Source organism: Crocuta crocuta, unplaced genomic scaffold (genome assembly GCF_008692635.1).
Source record: "Crocuta crocuta isolate KB4526 unplaced genomic scaffold, BGI_CrCroc_1.0 scaffold41, whole genome shotgun sequence".
NCBI classification, from domain to species: Eukaryota; Metazoa; Chordata; class Mammalia; order Carnivora; family Hyaenidae; genus Crocuta; species Crocuta crocuta.
This window is the reverse complement of record NW_027529428.1, coordinates 8,120,612-8,138,982: the sequence shown is the minus strand read 5'-3', so window position 1 is coordinate 8,138,982 and position 18,371 is coordinate 8,120,612. Positions and strand designations below refer to the sequence as shown.

Sequence of the window (18,371 nt, the reverse complement as noted above, 5' to 3'; positions counted from 1 at the left end):
TTTAGACACAGAGAGAGAGCACACATGAGTGAGGGGAAAGGGGGAGAGAGACAGATAGTAAATCTTAAGCAGGGTCATGACCTGAACCTAAATCAAGATCCCGATGCTTAACTGACTGAGACAGTCAGATGCCCAGTAAGTGATTTTTATTTTCAGTTAAAAGTCATCAATTTTAGGAGCACCTGTGTGGCTCAATCAGTTGAGTATCCAACTCTTGATTTCGGCTCAGGTCATGAACCTAGGGTTGTGGGATTGAGCCCTGTGTCACGCTCTGCGCTGAGCCTGCAGACTGCTTAAAATTCTCTTTCTCTTTCTGCCACCTCCCCTGATTGGGAACTCTCTCTCTAATAAAATAAAATTTTAAAAAATAACTTTAAAAAAAGTTTATTTGTTTATATTGAGAAAGATACAGAGAGAGGGAAAGGGAGAGTCCCAAGCAAGCTCTGTACTGTGGCACAGAGCCCAACATGGGGCTCAAATTCATCAACTGTGAGGTCATGATCTGGGCTGAAACCAAGAGTTGGTTGCTCAAGTGAGTGAGCCACCCAGGCGCCCCCTAAAACAATCACTTATAATCAGGATACTGATATCTAAGCAAGGACAAGATCCCAACTTTTTAGTGGACTTGGCAGATTCTTAGTCTTCTACTTAATGCTCCTCACTCTACACCTTTTTTCTTGTTGCCATGTAGCTATAATAATTTGTCCTCTGGATGCCAAAGTACTGCCAAGAAAGGAATTCAGAAGCTGGGTGAGGGAGAACATACAAATCTCTCTTTCCAGAGCCCATTGACTTTTATCTCTGTATGGAACACATTTTATAATTTCTATGACACTAAAAAACATAATGGTGGCTGGTCCTTTTTTTTTTTTTTGAGTCAACCTCAGCCTGTTGTAATTGCTCCTCCAATTGCTAAGAAGCAAGAATTGGATGGCGAAGCTGACCATTGGCTCAAGCAGCATGACTTTCCACATTGGTTTTCATCATCGACAAGCATGAGGAAGAGGAGCTAAGGGTACCAAGAGACTGAGAGTTTAGGGCAATATTTTATGCCTTGTCTTTATCATTTGGTTAAATGGCTTTTAATATAATCCCAGACTGAATATCATGGCAATTTTCCTACTTGCAGAGTCTGAGATATTAAGGTAAAGGGCAGAGTAGATGTGTCTTTCTTGTCTTCCTAGAATTTTAGGTGAAATTTTGTATATAGGTGTGTGTTAAAGCATTTGAACAGCTCTTGTAGACTATTTTAATCTTTGCTATATGCCAGGCACGCTTTATTATATACATCACATGCATTTATTATTACATTTAATTTTCACAGCAACTATGTATAGTAGCTGTTGCTCTTTCCTTTAATTAAGACATAGAGAATTTAAATAAACTATCCAAAGTTGTAAGATGGCATAAAACTGTAACAGAGCCAAAACACAAATATTCATCTGTCTAACTCAAAAACTCAAGATTTTTCTATTAAATCGGTTGCTTACTTGAAAGCTCTGAGTTTTCTTTTCTAGTCCTATGGTATGAGTACAATACTTTTGGGTACCCAAGTGAACAAAAATTCTTCTTTCTTGTTCATATTTCTCAGTACTTGGCTAGTTCTGGAGATAAATTTTCTTCTTCATGGCCTTGGTCTTGAAGGAATTGGTATTAATCCAAAGGAAATCAGGTAGTGAAACATACATTTATTTATCCTGATGAGTCTTTTGCCTGTTTCCAGAAATATTTGAAGAAATGTAACAAAAATACAGATCTTCTGCTTGTATTTCTCTGGTGGAACTTGCCAAATTATATCTTGTGTTATAGTTTCTAGTATTTGTCTGGTTCCATCGTGATAATCTTGAAGGGAAGACTCCGGATTAAGGTTCTCCAGAAAAAGAGACCAGTAGGTTATCTCCCACTTTTTCTATAATTTTTCATCTATCAAGAGATTTATTATAAGGAATTTAATTTATTTATTATTTTATAGTTACTTTATATGTTTTCTATTTATTATTTTAAAAAGTGCTTCCTTTTTTAAAGTACTTTTTAAATGTTTACTTATTTATTTTGAGAGAGCGTGTGTGCGAGCAGGGGAGGGGCAGAGACAGAGGGGGAGAGAGAATCCCAAGCAGGGTCCACACTCAGTGTAGAGTCTGACATGGGGCTTAATCCCTAAAACCTTAAGATCATACCTGAGCCAAAATCAAGAGTTGGATGCTTAACTGACTGAGCCATCCAGGTGCCCCAAAAGTATTTTCTTATTTATTATAAGGAATTATACAGCTGCCTTTAGAATATCAATTAACACATATACCACATTCTATGTTGACTATATTGATAAAATTTTGTACCACCTACAAATTAATTACAAGTTTTGTTTTATTGAATATCATAAATTGAGCCTGTAGAGAAAGAGACTGGAATGGATAGATGGGCGGTCACAATTTTTATAAACTCATGAGGACATCCAGAATTCAGAATTCCTTTTTCTTAATGGATGATGACGTTCATTAGTATCCCTAGTTAGGTAGCATATCCTACAAAGTATGGTTTTCCCCAAAGAGCTTAAGAACAGAAAAAAGAATGATTCACTCTAGTCAGTGACTTGCTTTTTCTTTTCTTTTCTTTTTCCCCCCCTTCTTCTTCTTCTCTTAAATATTCTTTGGAAACAAACACGAACAAAATCATTTCATCCATTTTGGTGATATTACTATTTTGTGAGGAAGACAGTTCTTCCAAATTTTAGGAAACTACCAATTCCAATCTCTAAGCCACTCCCAGTTTCTTTTTTCTCTGACTCTGTCTTTTGTTGGAGCCCTGAACTACAGCTCAGCCACCATCCAGCCTCTGTGCTGCCCCGCACCGCCTTTGTTCTTTAGAAGACACTCATTAACATTTGCTAATGTATGCTAATGAGAACTAATTTGCATCTTCTGTTTGTCGTTGGGAAGGAAGAATGAAGACCCACTGAGTTCAGTCAGCTTTGCTTCCTGCTTCTTTATGCAGGAGGAATTGTCTGCTTTTAGTTGTTCCACAGTTATTTACCACTTTTTGTTTGTCTCATTTTGTTTGTTTATCCATGAATCTTGATAAGCATTCTTCTTCATGACTTGGAATATTGCAGAAATGCGTTGGGGGACAGAAAGATTCCTTTTTGTCACAGGCTATCCAAGGACGTAAGGATGCCAAGGGCTTACAACACATTATTTTCATCTGGTTGTTATTTTGGTATCCTATTACTAGAAAAGATTCGAGCCACAAAAACTCACACAAGAGAATGTATTTTCATTTCAGCACACTTACTTACACTGGTTGCTCTTTATGGTGGTAACTGAAATGTGAGAGCACACACTCTGAATATATATTGTGACAGCATGGTTAAATAAGAAATATCCCCTCCTCCAGAATATTCTAAATGCAAAGAAAAAGCCAAGACTACCACTTAGTTTTTTTGTAACCTCGGAGACCTCCAAATGCCTTTGTAAATAGCTATTTATTTATTGAATCTGTACCGTTAAAAAAAAAAAAATCAGCCAACCCCCCAAACCGGTTTAGAATAAGAGCTGTTTTTGTTTTTCTGTAGACCAATGGTGTCATAAAATATCTAATTACAGTTTCTCCCAAATACTCTAGTATCTAATTCACTATTTGAAGAACTATGCTTTAGCATTTCATATTTGCTCTTCAAGCTCAAGGGTGGTGGAATTTGGAAATGTACCAGCTGCCCACTTCCTCAGCCTGTGTCTCATTTTAATTTCATGTACAATAAACACAGAAGGGAAAAGTGCAAAAAAAAATTGGTGTGCATCTCCCGCTCCTCCTTCTTATAGCGATAAAAAAAGATTATTGTCACTGTGAAAAGATAGAAAGGGGATTTTTTATTTTGAGTGAATCTTCTTTTCCCCCCTCTCTGTTCTTCCAGGGGTTAGCCATTCTCTCTCCAGGACCTCATAGTACAATGTGTTTCTCTTACAGAATCCATCCTGTTCTCTTTGGCAACTACAATATTTTTTTAAAAAATTTTCAGTTTTTTTTTTTAATTTATTTCTGNACGAACCGTGAGATCATGACTTAAGCCGAAGTCGGACACTTAACCGACTGAGCCACCCAGGCGCCCCAGCAACTACAATATTTTATATCGTGTTTTTAATAAAGCAGACATCAGCAGCTATTTATTCTCTACTTCTTAGGGATTTCACAGCCTCAAAAAATAAATATAATCTAGAAGCAAAAACACTGGAGAGTGACAGCTGCTATAGAAGCTGAATCTCTCGCCCACTCACTTCTTTTGGGTGGCTGAGACTTACCAAAGTCAACATTATTATTATTATTATAGTTTTATAACCACAGCATTTTTTTTAAAATTGTTTTTTTATTTATTTCTAGGAGAGAGAGAGAGAGACAGCGTGAGCAGGGGAGGGTCAGAGAGAGAGGGAGACACAGACTCCGAAACAGGCTCCAGGCTCTGAGCTGGCAGTCAGCGCAGAGCCCGACGTGGGGCTCGAACCCACGAACCACGAGATCATGACCTAAGCGAAAGTCGGGCGCTCAACCGACTATGCCACCCAGGCACCCCATAACCACAGCATTTTAAAGTCACTATTTAGTATCTCCAAGATTATTATAATGATTGAAAATATGACCAGCCTTTTGGCATTTAAAAAAAAGTTTTCAGTAGGGTGTTTTTGAATGTATGTGCTCCATGGTTCATTTTCTATGTCTAGGGAAGATGAGAAGGATGCTGGCACCTGCGGAAATAATGTCAGCCCCAACCTGTCAAATTAAACCTTTTCCCCAGATACCTTCATGATATTCAAACGTAATGATCTCATTTTGTTTTTTCCCACACCAAGGATTTTGTAAATGTCTTATAGTTTACAGGTTTATTGAGGTATTTGAATGGTATGGGAACTAAATAAGTCTTCTCTTTACTCAGTGGCTTCCAAATACTATGCTTAATTCCATCATTTGAAGGACTTGGGATTTTGTACACAAATGTCACAGGCATCTTTTCATCCTTCCCTAAAAGTAATAAAAGCAAAGGGAGCTGCCAATTTAAACTGAATCAGATTTCATGTCTTGGGTACATACTATTCTTGAGGAAGAAGAATCACATTCCATCATTGTTTTTAAAGTTTATTTATGTATTTTGAGCAGGAGAGAGAGAGAGAGAAATTGGAGGGGCAGAGAGAGAGGGAGAAAGAGAATTCCAAGCAGGTTCTACACCAGCAGCACAGAGATCAACGTAATGCGGGGCTGGATCCCAGGACCTGTGGGATCATGACCTGAGCTGAAATCAAGAGTCGAATGCAACCGACTGAGCCACCCAGGCGCCCCACATCCCATCATTTTTATTCAATTTTATAGACATTGCCTTCTGTTCCCTACTTTGCACATCATTAACTGAATGAAAGCAGGATGTTGGGGCATTCTCTCCAGGGGAGATGATACCCCATTATGGTTTGGTGACTTGATCTAGCACCCAAGTGTTTCACTGATGGGAAATTCTTCTTTATGGCTAAAGTTACTCATTCCTTTGGCAATTTTGGTTGGTTTATCTAAATGCCATCCTTGGCTATAATTTGCATACATCTTATAAATACATACATACATACACACATACATATAATTTTGTCCATATCATAACTGAATCACCACCATCATTTCATTACTATAATCAAATTTAGTGGGGTGCCTGGGTAGCTCAGTTAGTTAAGCGACTGACTCTTGATTTCAGCTCAGGTCATGATCTCACAGTTATGAGATCAAGTTCTCCGTTGGGCTCCGTTCTGCACATGGAGCCTTATAAAGATTCTTTCTCTCCCTCTTCCTTTGCCCCTCTCCCCTGCTTGCTCGCTCTTTTTCTCTAAACAATAGATAGATAGATAGATAGATAGATAGATAGATAGATAAGCAGCAACTTGAGCAGCTACTGGATGGCATCAGATCTAGAAATTTCAGAGCATAAAATTTACAGTGTCTATTCATAAGGAGGCTACATTTACAAGAGATTTTTTAAAATCCTAGCTTATTTTTCATAGTTTCACTGGTCCATTTTCTCTCTCCTTTTCTTTCCCTTGAAAAAAAAGGATTTCATGTTTTTGGTAAGGGGACCCTAACTTGTCTTTCTTATAGAACAAGGCAAACTTCACTTTGGAATATACTCTCTTTTAAGAAAAAAGGTATTTTTTTAAAGCGACTATTTATTTCTAGGAGAGAGAGAGAGAGAGAGAGAGAGAGACAGTGCGTGAGCATGGGAGGGTCAGAGAGAGAGGGGGTCACAGACTGAAACAGGCTCCAGGCTCTGAGCTGGCAGTCCACACAGGGCCCGACGCGGGGCTCGAACAGGCGAACCGCGAGAGCATGACCTAAGCGANGGCTCCAGGCTCTGAGCTGGCAGTCCGCACAGGGCCCGACGCGGGGCTCGAACCGGCGAACCGCGAGAGCATGACCTAAGCGAAAGTCCGACGCATAACCGACTGAGCCACCCAGGCGCCCCAGAAAAAAGATATTTTAATTTGTTCACATTTTACTTTGTCACCTTCAAATTCTTGTTAAGAAAAAGTATTGATAGAAGAACCAGTTGAAGATGGTCTAGATTTTGTTAACCTGAGGTGTTTCTAAAATATGAAATACTATTAAGTACGTAAATTCAGAACTGAGAGTATATTATTTACATGAGTATAAATATACAGATATGTTTATTTATAATATATAGCAAATACAAAATGCAAGGTTTTGCTTTACATGTATACTTTTTCACCTCTTATTTACTGTAATCTCACCTCATTTTTGCCCTTTTACCTCCCTTTCTTTGCTATATTCTTCCCTTCTCCTTCCTCTCCCCAGTTTCTCTTTTTCTTTCTCTCTTCTTCCTTCATCATACTTTAGTCCTATACTTTTGAATTGCTATACAGTTGACACTATATACATAAGCATGGGGTATAGTAGTAAGTTGACCAGTCTTTTAACAAAGTCTCAGTCAGAGACACACAGCCCAGTAACAAAACCACAAGCAACATCAATGAAATAAAAGAATTCAGAATCTAATATGTGTCGTTTGAGTAACATTCTCTTTTCATAACCTATGCCAATTGCTCAATCTTACTGGGTCTTTGCCATCAGCATGTATCAACATTCTGGCCAACATAACTAGCCGTCTTCTGTTCCTTGCTGCCCATTCTTTTGTAAAGCCACTAAAATTCAGGCTTTTCCTTACACCATTTCAATAATCTATTCTTGTCACAGTCATCACTGATATCCACATTGCAAAACCCAGAGTCTTCATTATACTTGAGTTACAAGCCTACGACACATTCCTTATTTTCATCCTGTGTCGCTGGTTGTTCATTTTCAGTGTCTTTGGTTGGTTTTTCTTCTTCTCCCTTTCCTCTCAGCTTTGGAGTCCTCTTTTTCTGTTTTGTTTATATTCACTCATCTGGTAATCTCACTTGGTCCGATGGCTTTAAATAACATCCATATGCTGATAGTTCCTAAATGTCTATTTCCAGTCCAGACTGTTCTTCTGAACTCTAGACTCAAGATTCCCAACCACCTACTCAACTCATGTTTGGGTGTCTAATAGGTATCCCAACATCAACATGTGGTATTAAACTTCTGATCTTCAACTCTTCCCAGCTAACGATTCTTCCTATAGTCTTAACTCCTTTTCTTCCGACTCAGTCTTTCTAGGTGCCAAGGACAAAAACCTTCGGAGTATCCTTGATTCTTCTCTCCCTCTCACATTCCACATCACACCTCATACTGACGACACGGGTTCTTCCGCTAAGATTTGGCAAAATCCTTGTTACAGCATAGATGAATACTTCTCCCAGTGCAGTTTACTATGAGGTGCTATGTACTCTACTTATATGGGAGGGACCAACATCGACGTTTTCTCACACGCACAAAAAACAAACCCTGAAAAGTAACACCCAAAAGAGCCTAATAAACATAACTAATATGTTGCTGCTCTAATGCAAGTAAGCTGGCTAAGACACTCATCCCTAATCTTGGACCTCCTTTATAAAGTTGTTCTTTAAAGCTAGTGGTATTTTCTTCTGTGGTCCACAAACTCCTTCCCAGAGCCTTTCGCTCTGTACTCCCTTGTGAGTGTACAATTAACTACTAAGTGGACAAACCAGATATCAGTTTCCAGAGTAATAACCGAGTGCTACAAACATCCCTTCAAGAGCTAAATGGGGCTTAGAGGAAGAGGTGACACCACCTAACTTTTCTGGCTCCTTGGCTACTCCGAACCTAAAGGACCATAAACTACTTTCAGGGCTAGAGATTAAAAAAGAAAGTCTGGAACAGCATCTCCTTCTCTGAACGATTCCAATGCCTCTAAAATGTGACATTTTGCTGTTGTTTCCTTTTACTGTTTTTAATTACCGGGTCTATTTGCATGAAATGAGGATCTGGGTTGCCTAGGCGTTCATCTGCTCTGACTGAATATTCCTCTCTTAAATAGCATACTTCAGTGAGATTTTACTTGCTGGCCTCCAACGTTTTGACAGGGACCTCCCCCTCCTCACTCTTCACTGAAAGCTCTCCCATCCCTCCCCAGGAGAGAGGTTATTTTTGAAGTACATAATCAATAGGCTTTGGGAAGCAGCCAAAGCATGAGGGGGTCATATGATTGGGAATAAGCTCCTGGGGATTGCCGAGAGAAGGGATGGCAACAGGCCATGCCAAAAATTGTCTGAGGGGAGAAAGACAGTCTGTAGCTCCCATTTAAGTGTTCTGAGTAATCCTCTTGCACAGCCTTTTGTCTTGGGGGTGGGGGGTGTTTCTTGTCTCGGTTCTTCAGCCTTGCTTGGAGTTGCAGGAGATACAGACAGCCCCTGAATGATATTTTTCAGACCAAATAATGTCCCATTAAAATCAAGCTCACTATGAGGCCCTTGAAGGAGTCTTAAATCCCGTCACGGTGCTGTTGTTCAGTTCTTGATGCTGATGATGCCTTTGCTGACGGTTCGAGTCAAGAACACATCAATTATTATCTGAAAAAGTCTACAAACAACTGTTTGATTGTCCCGGACTCAACTGCCAAAGGAACGCTGTTGGGCCAAGAAGGCCCCTGATGAGAAGGTGCAGATGATCACGCACAGATGAATATTCCTGTTGGGAAGTCACCTCATGAAGAGGGACAGGGCTATTTCTGCAGTGGTCTCCATTACGTCACTTAGAAACCATAGCTCTTTTTTAGTTCTTTACTTGCAACCACAGGGCTGTGTCCTCTGATGGATGCTTAGGTTTTATTTAATAGCCATTTGTTACCATCTTTCCTGTATTTGATGATCCATGACTCCAGCCATGTCTTTTGCCTCCCCTGGTTATCAGAGGAAATTGATTTGTTGCTCCTCTTCTTGATGGGACATTTCATTCTGCTGTTTTTATTTAATATATGATCCTTCCTAAAGATTTGCTTATAATTTTATTCACTTAGTATTTCTTCTGTTTCATTTAATCACGTCTAGTGAGTTGGTTATTACAAATCAGGATAATATTTTGTGTGGATTTCGCTTTGGCTATAATATTGCAGAATAGGCTGTATGTCAGTCTTTGCTATTTATCCTTAGCTGTTTTTTATACATGCACAGAGCGGACTCTGCTCCAAAGCTAAGCTTATATCATTCAAATGCCTTCCTGGGGAATTCTTCCTTGACCGGAGAAGCTCGATGGCGGCATTAATTACAAATAAAAGACCAAGACCGATTGTTAAATGTAAAATATCTTCTTAGAAGTGTCTGCCTTCCCTTCTGCAGACTCTCCGTGGTGACATAAAGATCTTTGTTCCATCCAGATCCAGTTACAGCCAGTAACAGAAGGCATATGTCCACCCAGAACAAAAGAAGACTTATTTTCACATTCCGTGGCTGACGTTGAGTGATAACATTTTTGCATATCCTAAAAATTTTTATGCAGATGCTGTTTAAAGGCAAAATGGGCTTTCACAATAATCTCCTTTGTGAATGGAATTTACACTCTTGGCAACTGGTCCATTTTCAGTATGCCTGTCAACTTCTGAAATATAACCTTTGACAGTGTGTGAGCAGAAACAAAACGAAGGTTGTTTCCCCTGTTCGTGGTAACATTGTTTTGCCGTCTTTGCTTTTTCAGACTGAGGCTCATCCAACTTAAATAAAAATATGATGCAATTAATGTTTTATAAGCCATTTACGAGGCTGGGGCTTTAAAGAGATAGTCAACTCTAATTTTTACCTGGGCAAGTTGCAGAGCTTTGTGTCTGCTGAAATCTGTGATGAATGGAGAGCAGATCACAGAGGGAAAATGTGTCAGTGAATATATTTTCACATATTACTGGTCAGTTAAAATTTTTATAAATGCTCTATATGTCTTTAGAAAAATAGAGCAAAATTGAAAGCAAGGTGCTTTCTGAGTATGAGGTGAGGAATACACAGAAGATATGTTCTTTGCCTTGGAAAGAACTGTAAAATTACTTGTCTCCACATTGTCAAGCTAAATCATATATTGGGAAGATTTAGGCTGTGTCCCTATGTGACCTACAGAAATAATTGAAATAGGAAATATCAGCCTTTTGACATTTTTGAAAGGCTCTTTGACACTGGTAGCTGGTCAGAATGAAATGTTCTCCATTTTAATAAGTTAATTTGGTTCTAATAACCAAATTGCTTGTGCGTGTGGATATAGCTTTATTAGCAATTCATTTTATCATAGATTGAAATTACCCACCAAACCCCAAGCCTACTCACTGCTACACTGCATTTATTTTGGTAGCAGCTATATTCAATTGAGCTGACAGGCCTATAATTGATATGTTTTGCAAATCTTTGAAGACAACGAAGCAGAGAAATCTTTGCACAACCCTGTATAAGATGCTGTAGCTGTGTATCTTTAGTAAACAATGTTCTTTTTGACACGCTCATTGAAAAATGTTTTTATTAACTGCACTGAAGACCTTATGACGAAAATAATGACAATAAAAGCCCATTACTAACAGTTGTACTGTCATTTAAAGGATTGCTGTATTTTTCCTTTCTTCAACAGTACAAATTCAAGTGGAGGAAAAAGAAAGCGATACTGAGGAAAGTTCAAGTAAGTGGGAATGGACCTGCATGGAATGTGCTTCCTGTGGAATAGCGGTGGATGCAGAAGACTTGTCCTTTTATCTTGTGGCATTATACTGCCACGTGTAAGCACAGGCCACCACATGTGTGGATGGTTTTTGATGGTCTCACAAAAGAGATCAAGTCCAGCAAATGGGATCTCCACTCTAGATTCCATTCGACTGGCACACACACGTTCTACCAAATGTGTAAGTTACTCATGATTCAATAGATGATGGTCCACAAAAATTTGCTTTTTTATCCCCACTTCTCCCTTTTTTTTTAGTTTTGGAGAGAGAGAGAGAGACAGAGAGACAGAGAGAGTGTGCACGAATGGGGGAGAGGGGCAGAGAGAGAGAGAGAGAATCCGAAGCAGGCTCTACACTCATCATGGAACTAGACAGGGGGCTCAATCCCATGATTCTGGGATCATGAGTTGAGCTGAAGTCAAGAGTCATATGCCCAACTGACTAACCCACCCTGGCGCCCCCAAAATTTCCTTTTTAAAATGTCTCTACTATTTTCCCTATTAAGGCATTTGTCATAAAAGCTCTTCTTTAGGGCTGAATCTATTACAGTAGAACAGATTGGCCATTTAGACTGAATTGATCAGGTGGTTCAATTAAAATGAATAGGCACATTATTTTGTACTGAATTCATAGGTATTTCATCAGAATTGCTCCATTTTTAATCTCTGTAGTTTCTACTCAAGAGTTTGGGTTGCAATTCCTTGCAAGCAGACTGCTCATGGACTGGAGTATGAGAAAGATCATTACATGAGCAAAAGCTCTGAATTTACTAAAACAAAAAAAGAAAGAACAGTATCTCAAAAAAAGTTCAATTTGAGGATATATCAATACAATCAAGTTAATAACCTGAGTACAAAACGGCAGCCAGGGAATATTCACGATGCCAGGTGTTTTCAGTCAGTCTGTGCATTCTCTACACAAACAACTCAGAGTCTCACACAGACCCCACATGCCATGGCTTTAGTACTGTAAGGGAGGAAAAATAATTTTCCCTTTACCCCCCTTTAGTTTTTAGCTGAGACCCCTATAAGACAGTTTAACAAGAGAAAAAACAAACAGAGCTTTATTAACATGTATGCCTCATGTATACATGAGAGTTACTTGGGAAAAATGAGTAACTCTCTGAGGAGGCTTAGAATTTAGACTCAAATACCATCCTAATAAGGGGCGGGGGGAAGAATGTAGGCCTTTCAGGAGAGAATAAATAATTTTTAGGAAAGATCTTAGAAAAAGATTGGAAGCTTGATAGTCTGTGACCAAGTTTGCCTGGGTGTGGCATTGACTTCTAGCATCTTCCCGTGTGGGAAGAGTCAATCTTCCCTAAGGGTGAAATTGTTGGTGTGGGGATTTCTGCCAAATGAGTTCCTTTTGAAGGATCTGTGTTTGGGCCAATGAGGAGAGTTCAGAAAAGAAACAAAAACAAAAAACCTCTCGCTGAATTTGCTGTTTTTCAAGCATCTGCAGCTCAAGATAATCAATATTACCAAAGGGGCATAGTTTGGAGTGCCATGTCCTTAGTCCTTGCTGTCAGACTTTGAGGCAGTATATTCTGCTCTGCTTCTGTACTGAATGGAGCCCCTTTCAAATGGAAAGACGGTATGTAAATCTGCAGTTAGTAGGCAACTGCAAAATATTGATTTTTTTTCTTACAATTTGAATATTTGGAAATGAGTCAAGGCACTAAACGCAGCCTGTTTGTTCCTATGTGGAGAAAAGAGCAATCCAATAAAACACTTTCGGTCCCTGGTAAAACTGCAAGTCTAATACTGTAGTCTTAATACAAAATATACTAACATGCAGGGTACTAAGTGGCTGCTTGCATTCTTGAGTTATTTGTGGGAAAATCGTTTCAGTCCCTATCAAGGTCTTGTCCTTTCTATAATTAGTGACTAATGTGACTAATAAAGACTGGGCATATTTTCAGAATGTCAGAAGGGGATTCAAATAATATACAACATCTGCCGCAAAGTTACCAAATGGAAAATCACTCTTAGTTTTGATGATAGTGTCTGGTTCTCAAAGCCTAGGTTGAAAAGTTGCCCACTTGTTTTTCTCTGCTAGCCAACCTTTAGTAATAAAGGTAATATTTAGGCCTCGGATGTGAAATAGAAATAATGAAAAAAGTTTGGGCAAGTAATGTTAAAAGATAATTTAAAAATAAATAAAATGATGATGCACACGCACATGTAAAAATGAACATATTTAACTAATCAATGGGGACCCTAGTGAGGGTCCAGTTCAAAGGAAAATTCAAAGAACAGATACCATTTATAGGTCAGGAATACTGCAATGATTTGCAGATGGAAGCATCACTGTTTTCTGGGAGTTTTTTCTTTTCTTTTTCTTTTTTTCTGGTGAGGGAGGATTGTCTCTTCCCTGGACAGAGTTCATGCAGATGTCTATGGACAAGAATTAATTTGCATTGCTATGCAGTGATCTAGAACTTTCAAAAGTACAACATCGTTCCCACGGAATCAGAATCAGATAACACCAAAGGTTACACTGCAGACAATTTATAGTTTTCCAATGAATACAATTTTTTCTTTATAGTACTTCTAATTCAGAGTATAATGATAACTATGAGGAATACTTGATTTTTTATTAACAGTTGAATCTAAATATCAGAAGTTAAGAGGTGACAAAAATGAACGAGAAGTAAGATTGTGTGTTATAAATTAGGAAGGAAGGAATTGGATTCTCTACTCTTTACTTGGAAGATTCCAGGGAAATTATGGAATATGAAGCATTAGTTGTTAGTTGATGAATAAAATAAAATTAAAATAAAATAAAATAAAATAAAACAAAATAAAGTAAAGTGAAATAAAATGAAATGAAATAAAGTAAAGTAAAATAAAATAAAATGAAATAATGTCATTTCTCTCAGTTTTACATTAAATTTATAAGTTATCTATTCTTTTCATAGATAGTATGATCAAGCAACAATTTACTTATAAATAAATATATTTAGTTTCAATTTCATTTAAGAAAGGGAAAACTATTTAGGAAACAGAAAAAAAAATTGGAATCAAAATAAAGAGAATTTGAATTAAGGAAAATCTCGGGGACTGAATTAGTTTCTTCAAAGTTATTCTTGTTTGTTGCATTTCCTTGTACTTCCTGTCCTTTGTTGCAAAATAGAAGTAGTAGTAAACATATGGTGGTTAATCACTTAACCCTTATGTGTTATATCAGTAACCCCTCCACTTGGTCTTAGAGATCATGGTATGATATTGAACTCCAAGTCACCTAGTAACCCACATAAATGAAGACTGGAATTCAAAAGATTATTAAGATTTGGGGATCCACATTCACATATGTGAGTAGATGAACCACGAAAGGAATGAAAATCTAGATAAGTGTATTTGAATGACAAGCTACGGAATATATAAAGGACACAGTGCATCTTCCTATGGTGTGGGGACTCGCTGAGTTAAGATCTCCCATGTGACAACGGTAAGCATACATTTGATGGCGGGAGAGGGCACTTTTTGATACTGTTCACTGGAACATTCACGGGTGTGTTTAGGCGAAGAGGAAGAGGAGGAGGAAGATAAATTACCTCGAAGAGAGAGCTTGAGACCCAAGAGGAAACGGAAAAGAGATGTTATTAATGAGGATGACCCGGAACCTGAACCAGAGGATGAAGAAACAAGGAAGGCCAGAGAGAAGGAGAGAAGGAGGAGGCTGAAGAGGGGAGCGTAAGTTAGCTCTGATCTACAGCTGAAAGTCTGGTTCCTTCAGAAGTACCTGACTCTGAAAGAAGACCCCACCCCCACCACCCTTTAGGTACTCTGTGGCCTTAAAACTGGTAATTCAAAACTACTTTTAGAGAGACAAGCTTGGGGCCCCTATGTGGCTCAGTCTGTTAAGTGACTGACTCTTGGTTTCGGCTGATGTCATGATCTTGTGTTTCCATGAGTTCGAGCCCCACGTCTGGCTCTGTGCTGGCATGGAGACTGCTTGGGATTCTTCTTTCTCTCTCTCTCTCTCTCTCTCCCCCTTTCTCTCTCTCTCTGCCCCTCCCCACTCATGCTGCCTCTGTCTCTCTCAAATATAAATAAATATACTTAAAAAAAAAAAGACAGGCTTAATCTGATGCTGCCATTTTTCACTCCACTAGTTAAATGTATTTTAAAATTTAAATAGAGTTTAAAAATGGATATATGTATTAAGAAGGGGCTGAGAGAAATTTCCTTAGGAGACATCTAAATTGTCATAGGTTACGAATATAGTTCATTTAATATTTTGAAGTTATCCCATTAATGATATGCATTATTATCAAAGGTAAGTGGAAAATTCCCAATCGACGGGCCCAAATCACTTTCTCTTACAGAGCAGGGGTTGACAAAATATGGCTAATTCCAGCTCAAGACCTAAGAGTGGTTCTTACAGTTTTAAAAGGTTGCTGATTAACAAACAAAACCAGAGATGAATATGGGACAGAGCTGTACATAGCCCTCAAAGCCTAAAATATTAAGCATCTGTTCTTTTACAGAAAAAAGAAAGTGTGTGTGCTGGCCCAGGTTACAGAGCATTGGGGTCGTCATTTCCTTTTCCACACAACCCTGCATCTATAATGCTATAATGTTCGCCACCAGGCGAACATTTTCCTGAGAACTGACTTTATATAGAATAGTTTGTTAAGTGTTATTTAGGAAAAATCCAAGAAAATGGTTTTCGAGTCTGGAAGTGGTTTGCTTTCTGGAAATTTGCAGATGGCAAGCTGGTAGGAAAAGTGTGCGTTCGACACACATCTAATAATAGAAAACCCTGACCCCTTGGAACGGCTTTAAGAGAACAGCTCCTCTGCCCCTCCCAGGGGGGAGGGCCTTGGGAACCACCACAAGATGATACGATTTCCTCCAAAACACTCCTAGGACTTTTTTTTTTTTTAATTTTTTTTATGTTTTATTTATTTCTAGGAGAGAGAGAAACAGCGTGAGCAGGGGAGGGTCAGAGAGAGAGGGAGTCACAGACTGAAACAGGCTCCAGGCTCTGAGCTGGCAGTCAGCACAGAGCCCGACGCGGGGCTCGAACCCACAACCGCGAGATCATGACCTAAGCGAAAGTCAGACGCCCAACCGACTAAGCCACCCAGGCGCCCCAACACTCCTAGGACTTTAGATGAAGAGGAATTTTCTAAGAAGTCTTCCCCAAATGACACATTCCAGTGTCCAACAACTGGCTATTTCTTTCCTTTTCATAAATAATTGAAACGAAATACAATTGTGTGAACACTTTGGCAGGTAAAGAAGCTTGGCACTGATAGCTGATGGTTTCTTTTAAAATGCAAGAATAGGGGCACCTGGGTTGGGCTCAGTCGGTTGGGCTTCCGACTTCGGCTCAGGTCATGATCTCATGGTTCGTGGGTTCGAGCCCCGCATCTGGGTCTGTGCTGACAGCCAGCTCAAAGCCTGGAGCCTGTTTCGGATTGTGTCTCCCTCTCTCTGATCCCCCCGATCCCCGACGCTGTCTCTCTCTCTCTCTCTCTATCTCTCAGAAATAAATAAAACATTAAAAAATAAATAAATAAATAAAATGCAAGAATAACCCCAACTACTTCATCATATTTTTGCTGATTTCAGTTTTTAAATCTCCCTCCCCCTCTTCCATTTTCTTCTCCTCCCCAAACTCCTTTCTTCCGTCTTTGAATACCCAGACATCACCTTTTTTAAAACATTTTGCCTCTGGTATTCTTTTTTCTATTTTTATGCTTTTTACTTTTAAAAGCAAACAAATCTCATAATGTTTTTAATTAAAATTTTTAAAACTGTTTATTTATTTATTTTGAGAGAGAGAGGGAGGGAGAATGCTCACAAGCATGTGAAGGGCAGAGAGAAGAGAAGCCCAAGCAGGTTCCATGCTGTCAGCATGCGATCATGACCTGAGCCGAAATCAAGACTCGGTCACTTAACCGCATGAGCCACCTCATCTCATACTTTTTAGCTCTTGGTCTGATTGTCCTCACTATTATGATGTAGTAATATTTCCTATCAGCAAAGCATGCACTTTCTGACAGGGAGATTCCAACAATAGATGCATGCACGATATAGGCTGTGTTCCAGAATTTGCTTTCCTTCTCCACATGTGCCTCAGAGAGGTCCTTTCAAAAAGGTGAATTAGGGGCTGGGAGCAGCACACCTGGGCGGTTGTCAGTTAAGTGTCCAACTTTGGCTCAGGTCATGATCTTGCGGTTCATGAGTTTGAGCCCCATGTTGGGCTCAGAGCCTGCTTGGGATTCTTTCTCTCTCTGCACCCTCCCGCTGCCCCCCTCTCTCTCTCTCTCTCTCTCTCTCAAAAATAATTGGACATTCAAAAAAAAAAAAGAAAAAAGAAAAGGAAAATTTCTGTGCTCTCTTGGTCTGCTTAAGGCCCGCACGTTAACTGGCCATCCTCTAGAAGTCGGACCATATGAATCAGCTGGGTCTTGGCCCCTATTGCCTGAAGGAAAGTTGTCCGTCCCTGTGAAAGTGTCTGTCGTCATCTGGTACCAGTCTCATCCTGACTTTGAGAAGCCCAGGGGCAGCTCTGCCCACTTCCTCCTCACTCCTCCACACAGCCAAACCTGGCTAGAGTGAGCTTTGTCTCAAAGGTTTTTCAAATTATATGATTACTGCCAAAATTTGGGCAACTCATCTAAATAGTATCATAAATTATTTGTGGTGATTGATGGCTCCAGTACCAATATGAAGGTTCATTTTCTATTGTTCGTTTTGAAGATAAACGTTTTTTTAAATAAAGAAAACGTATTAGTAAATATGTGGTGAGAAAGATTTGTAGGCAAATCAGGGCGTGTTTATTTAGATTAAATGATTTATGGTCTTTTTAAATGTAAAAGTTCAAGTGAATCACTTTAGGGAATTTCCCCTGCGCTGACAAAGCATTTGAAGCCAACTAAAATCAAGGTTGCTACGCTAACTATCTTTGGAGACAGTTAAAAAACGCTGCCTCGTTAGACATTTTGGAGGATTTCTAATAATATGACAGGCTTTTCCTGACCCAGTTTTAAGTGAATAAGAAATATGTTCAGAGCGGTGAGAAATTCAGCACATTATGCCTTCCCTCCCCACCACCAACAAATGTTGTTTAAATAAATCAAACTTAAGATAGAAAGCCATTCTTACACAGATTAGCCCTACATTTTAGAAGATGAGGCATGTCTTTACAATAGTCTTTTAATATGATTAGCACTTTCTTGGAGTGGTTCTTAGGAAAGCAGTTCCCAGCATATAAATGCTGGTGAAAGTAATATTATAATTACCTG

General features: G+C 39.1%; 1 protein-coding gene across 7 annotated transcripts in view; it reads left to right on the top strand.

Annotated features, from left to right (window-relative positions):
- The window catches only part of TMC1 (transmembrane channel like 1), a 139,634-nt gene that overhangs the window by 27,691 nt on the left and 93,572 nt on the right, over positions 1-18,371 (top strand). For all 7 annotated transcript variants that reach the window (XM_077759383.1, XM_077759386.1, XM_077759385.1 and 4 more), the window contains exons 3-4: positions 11,020-11,067; positions 14,634-14,805. In XM_077759383.1, coding sequence (XP_077615509.1) covers positions 11,020-11,067; positions 14,634-14,805 — 220 coding nt within the window. The remainder of the gene's footprint in view (positions 1-11,019; positions 11,068-14,633; positions 14,806-18,371) is intronic.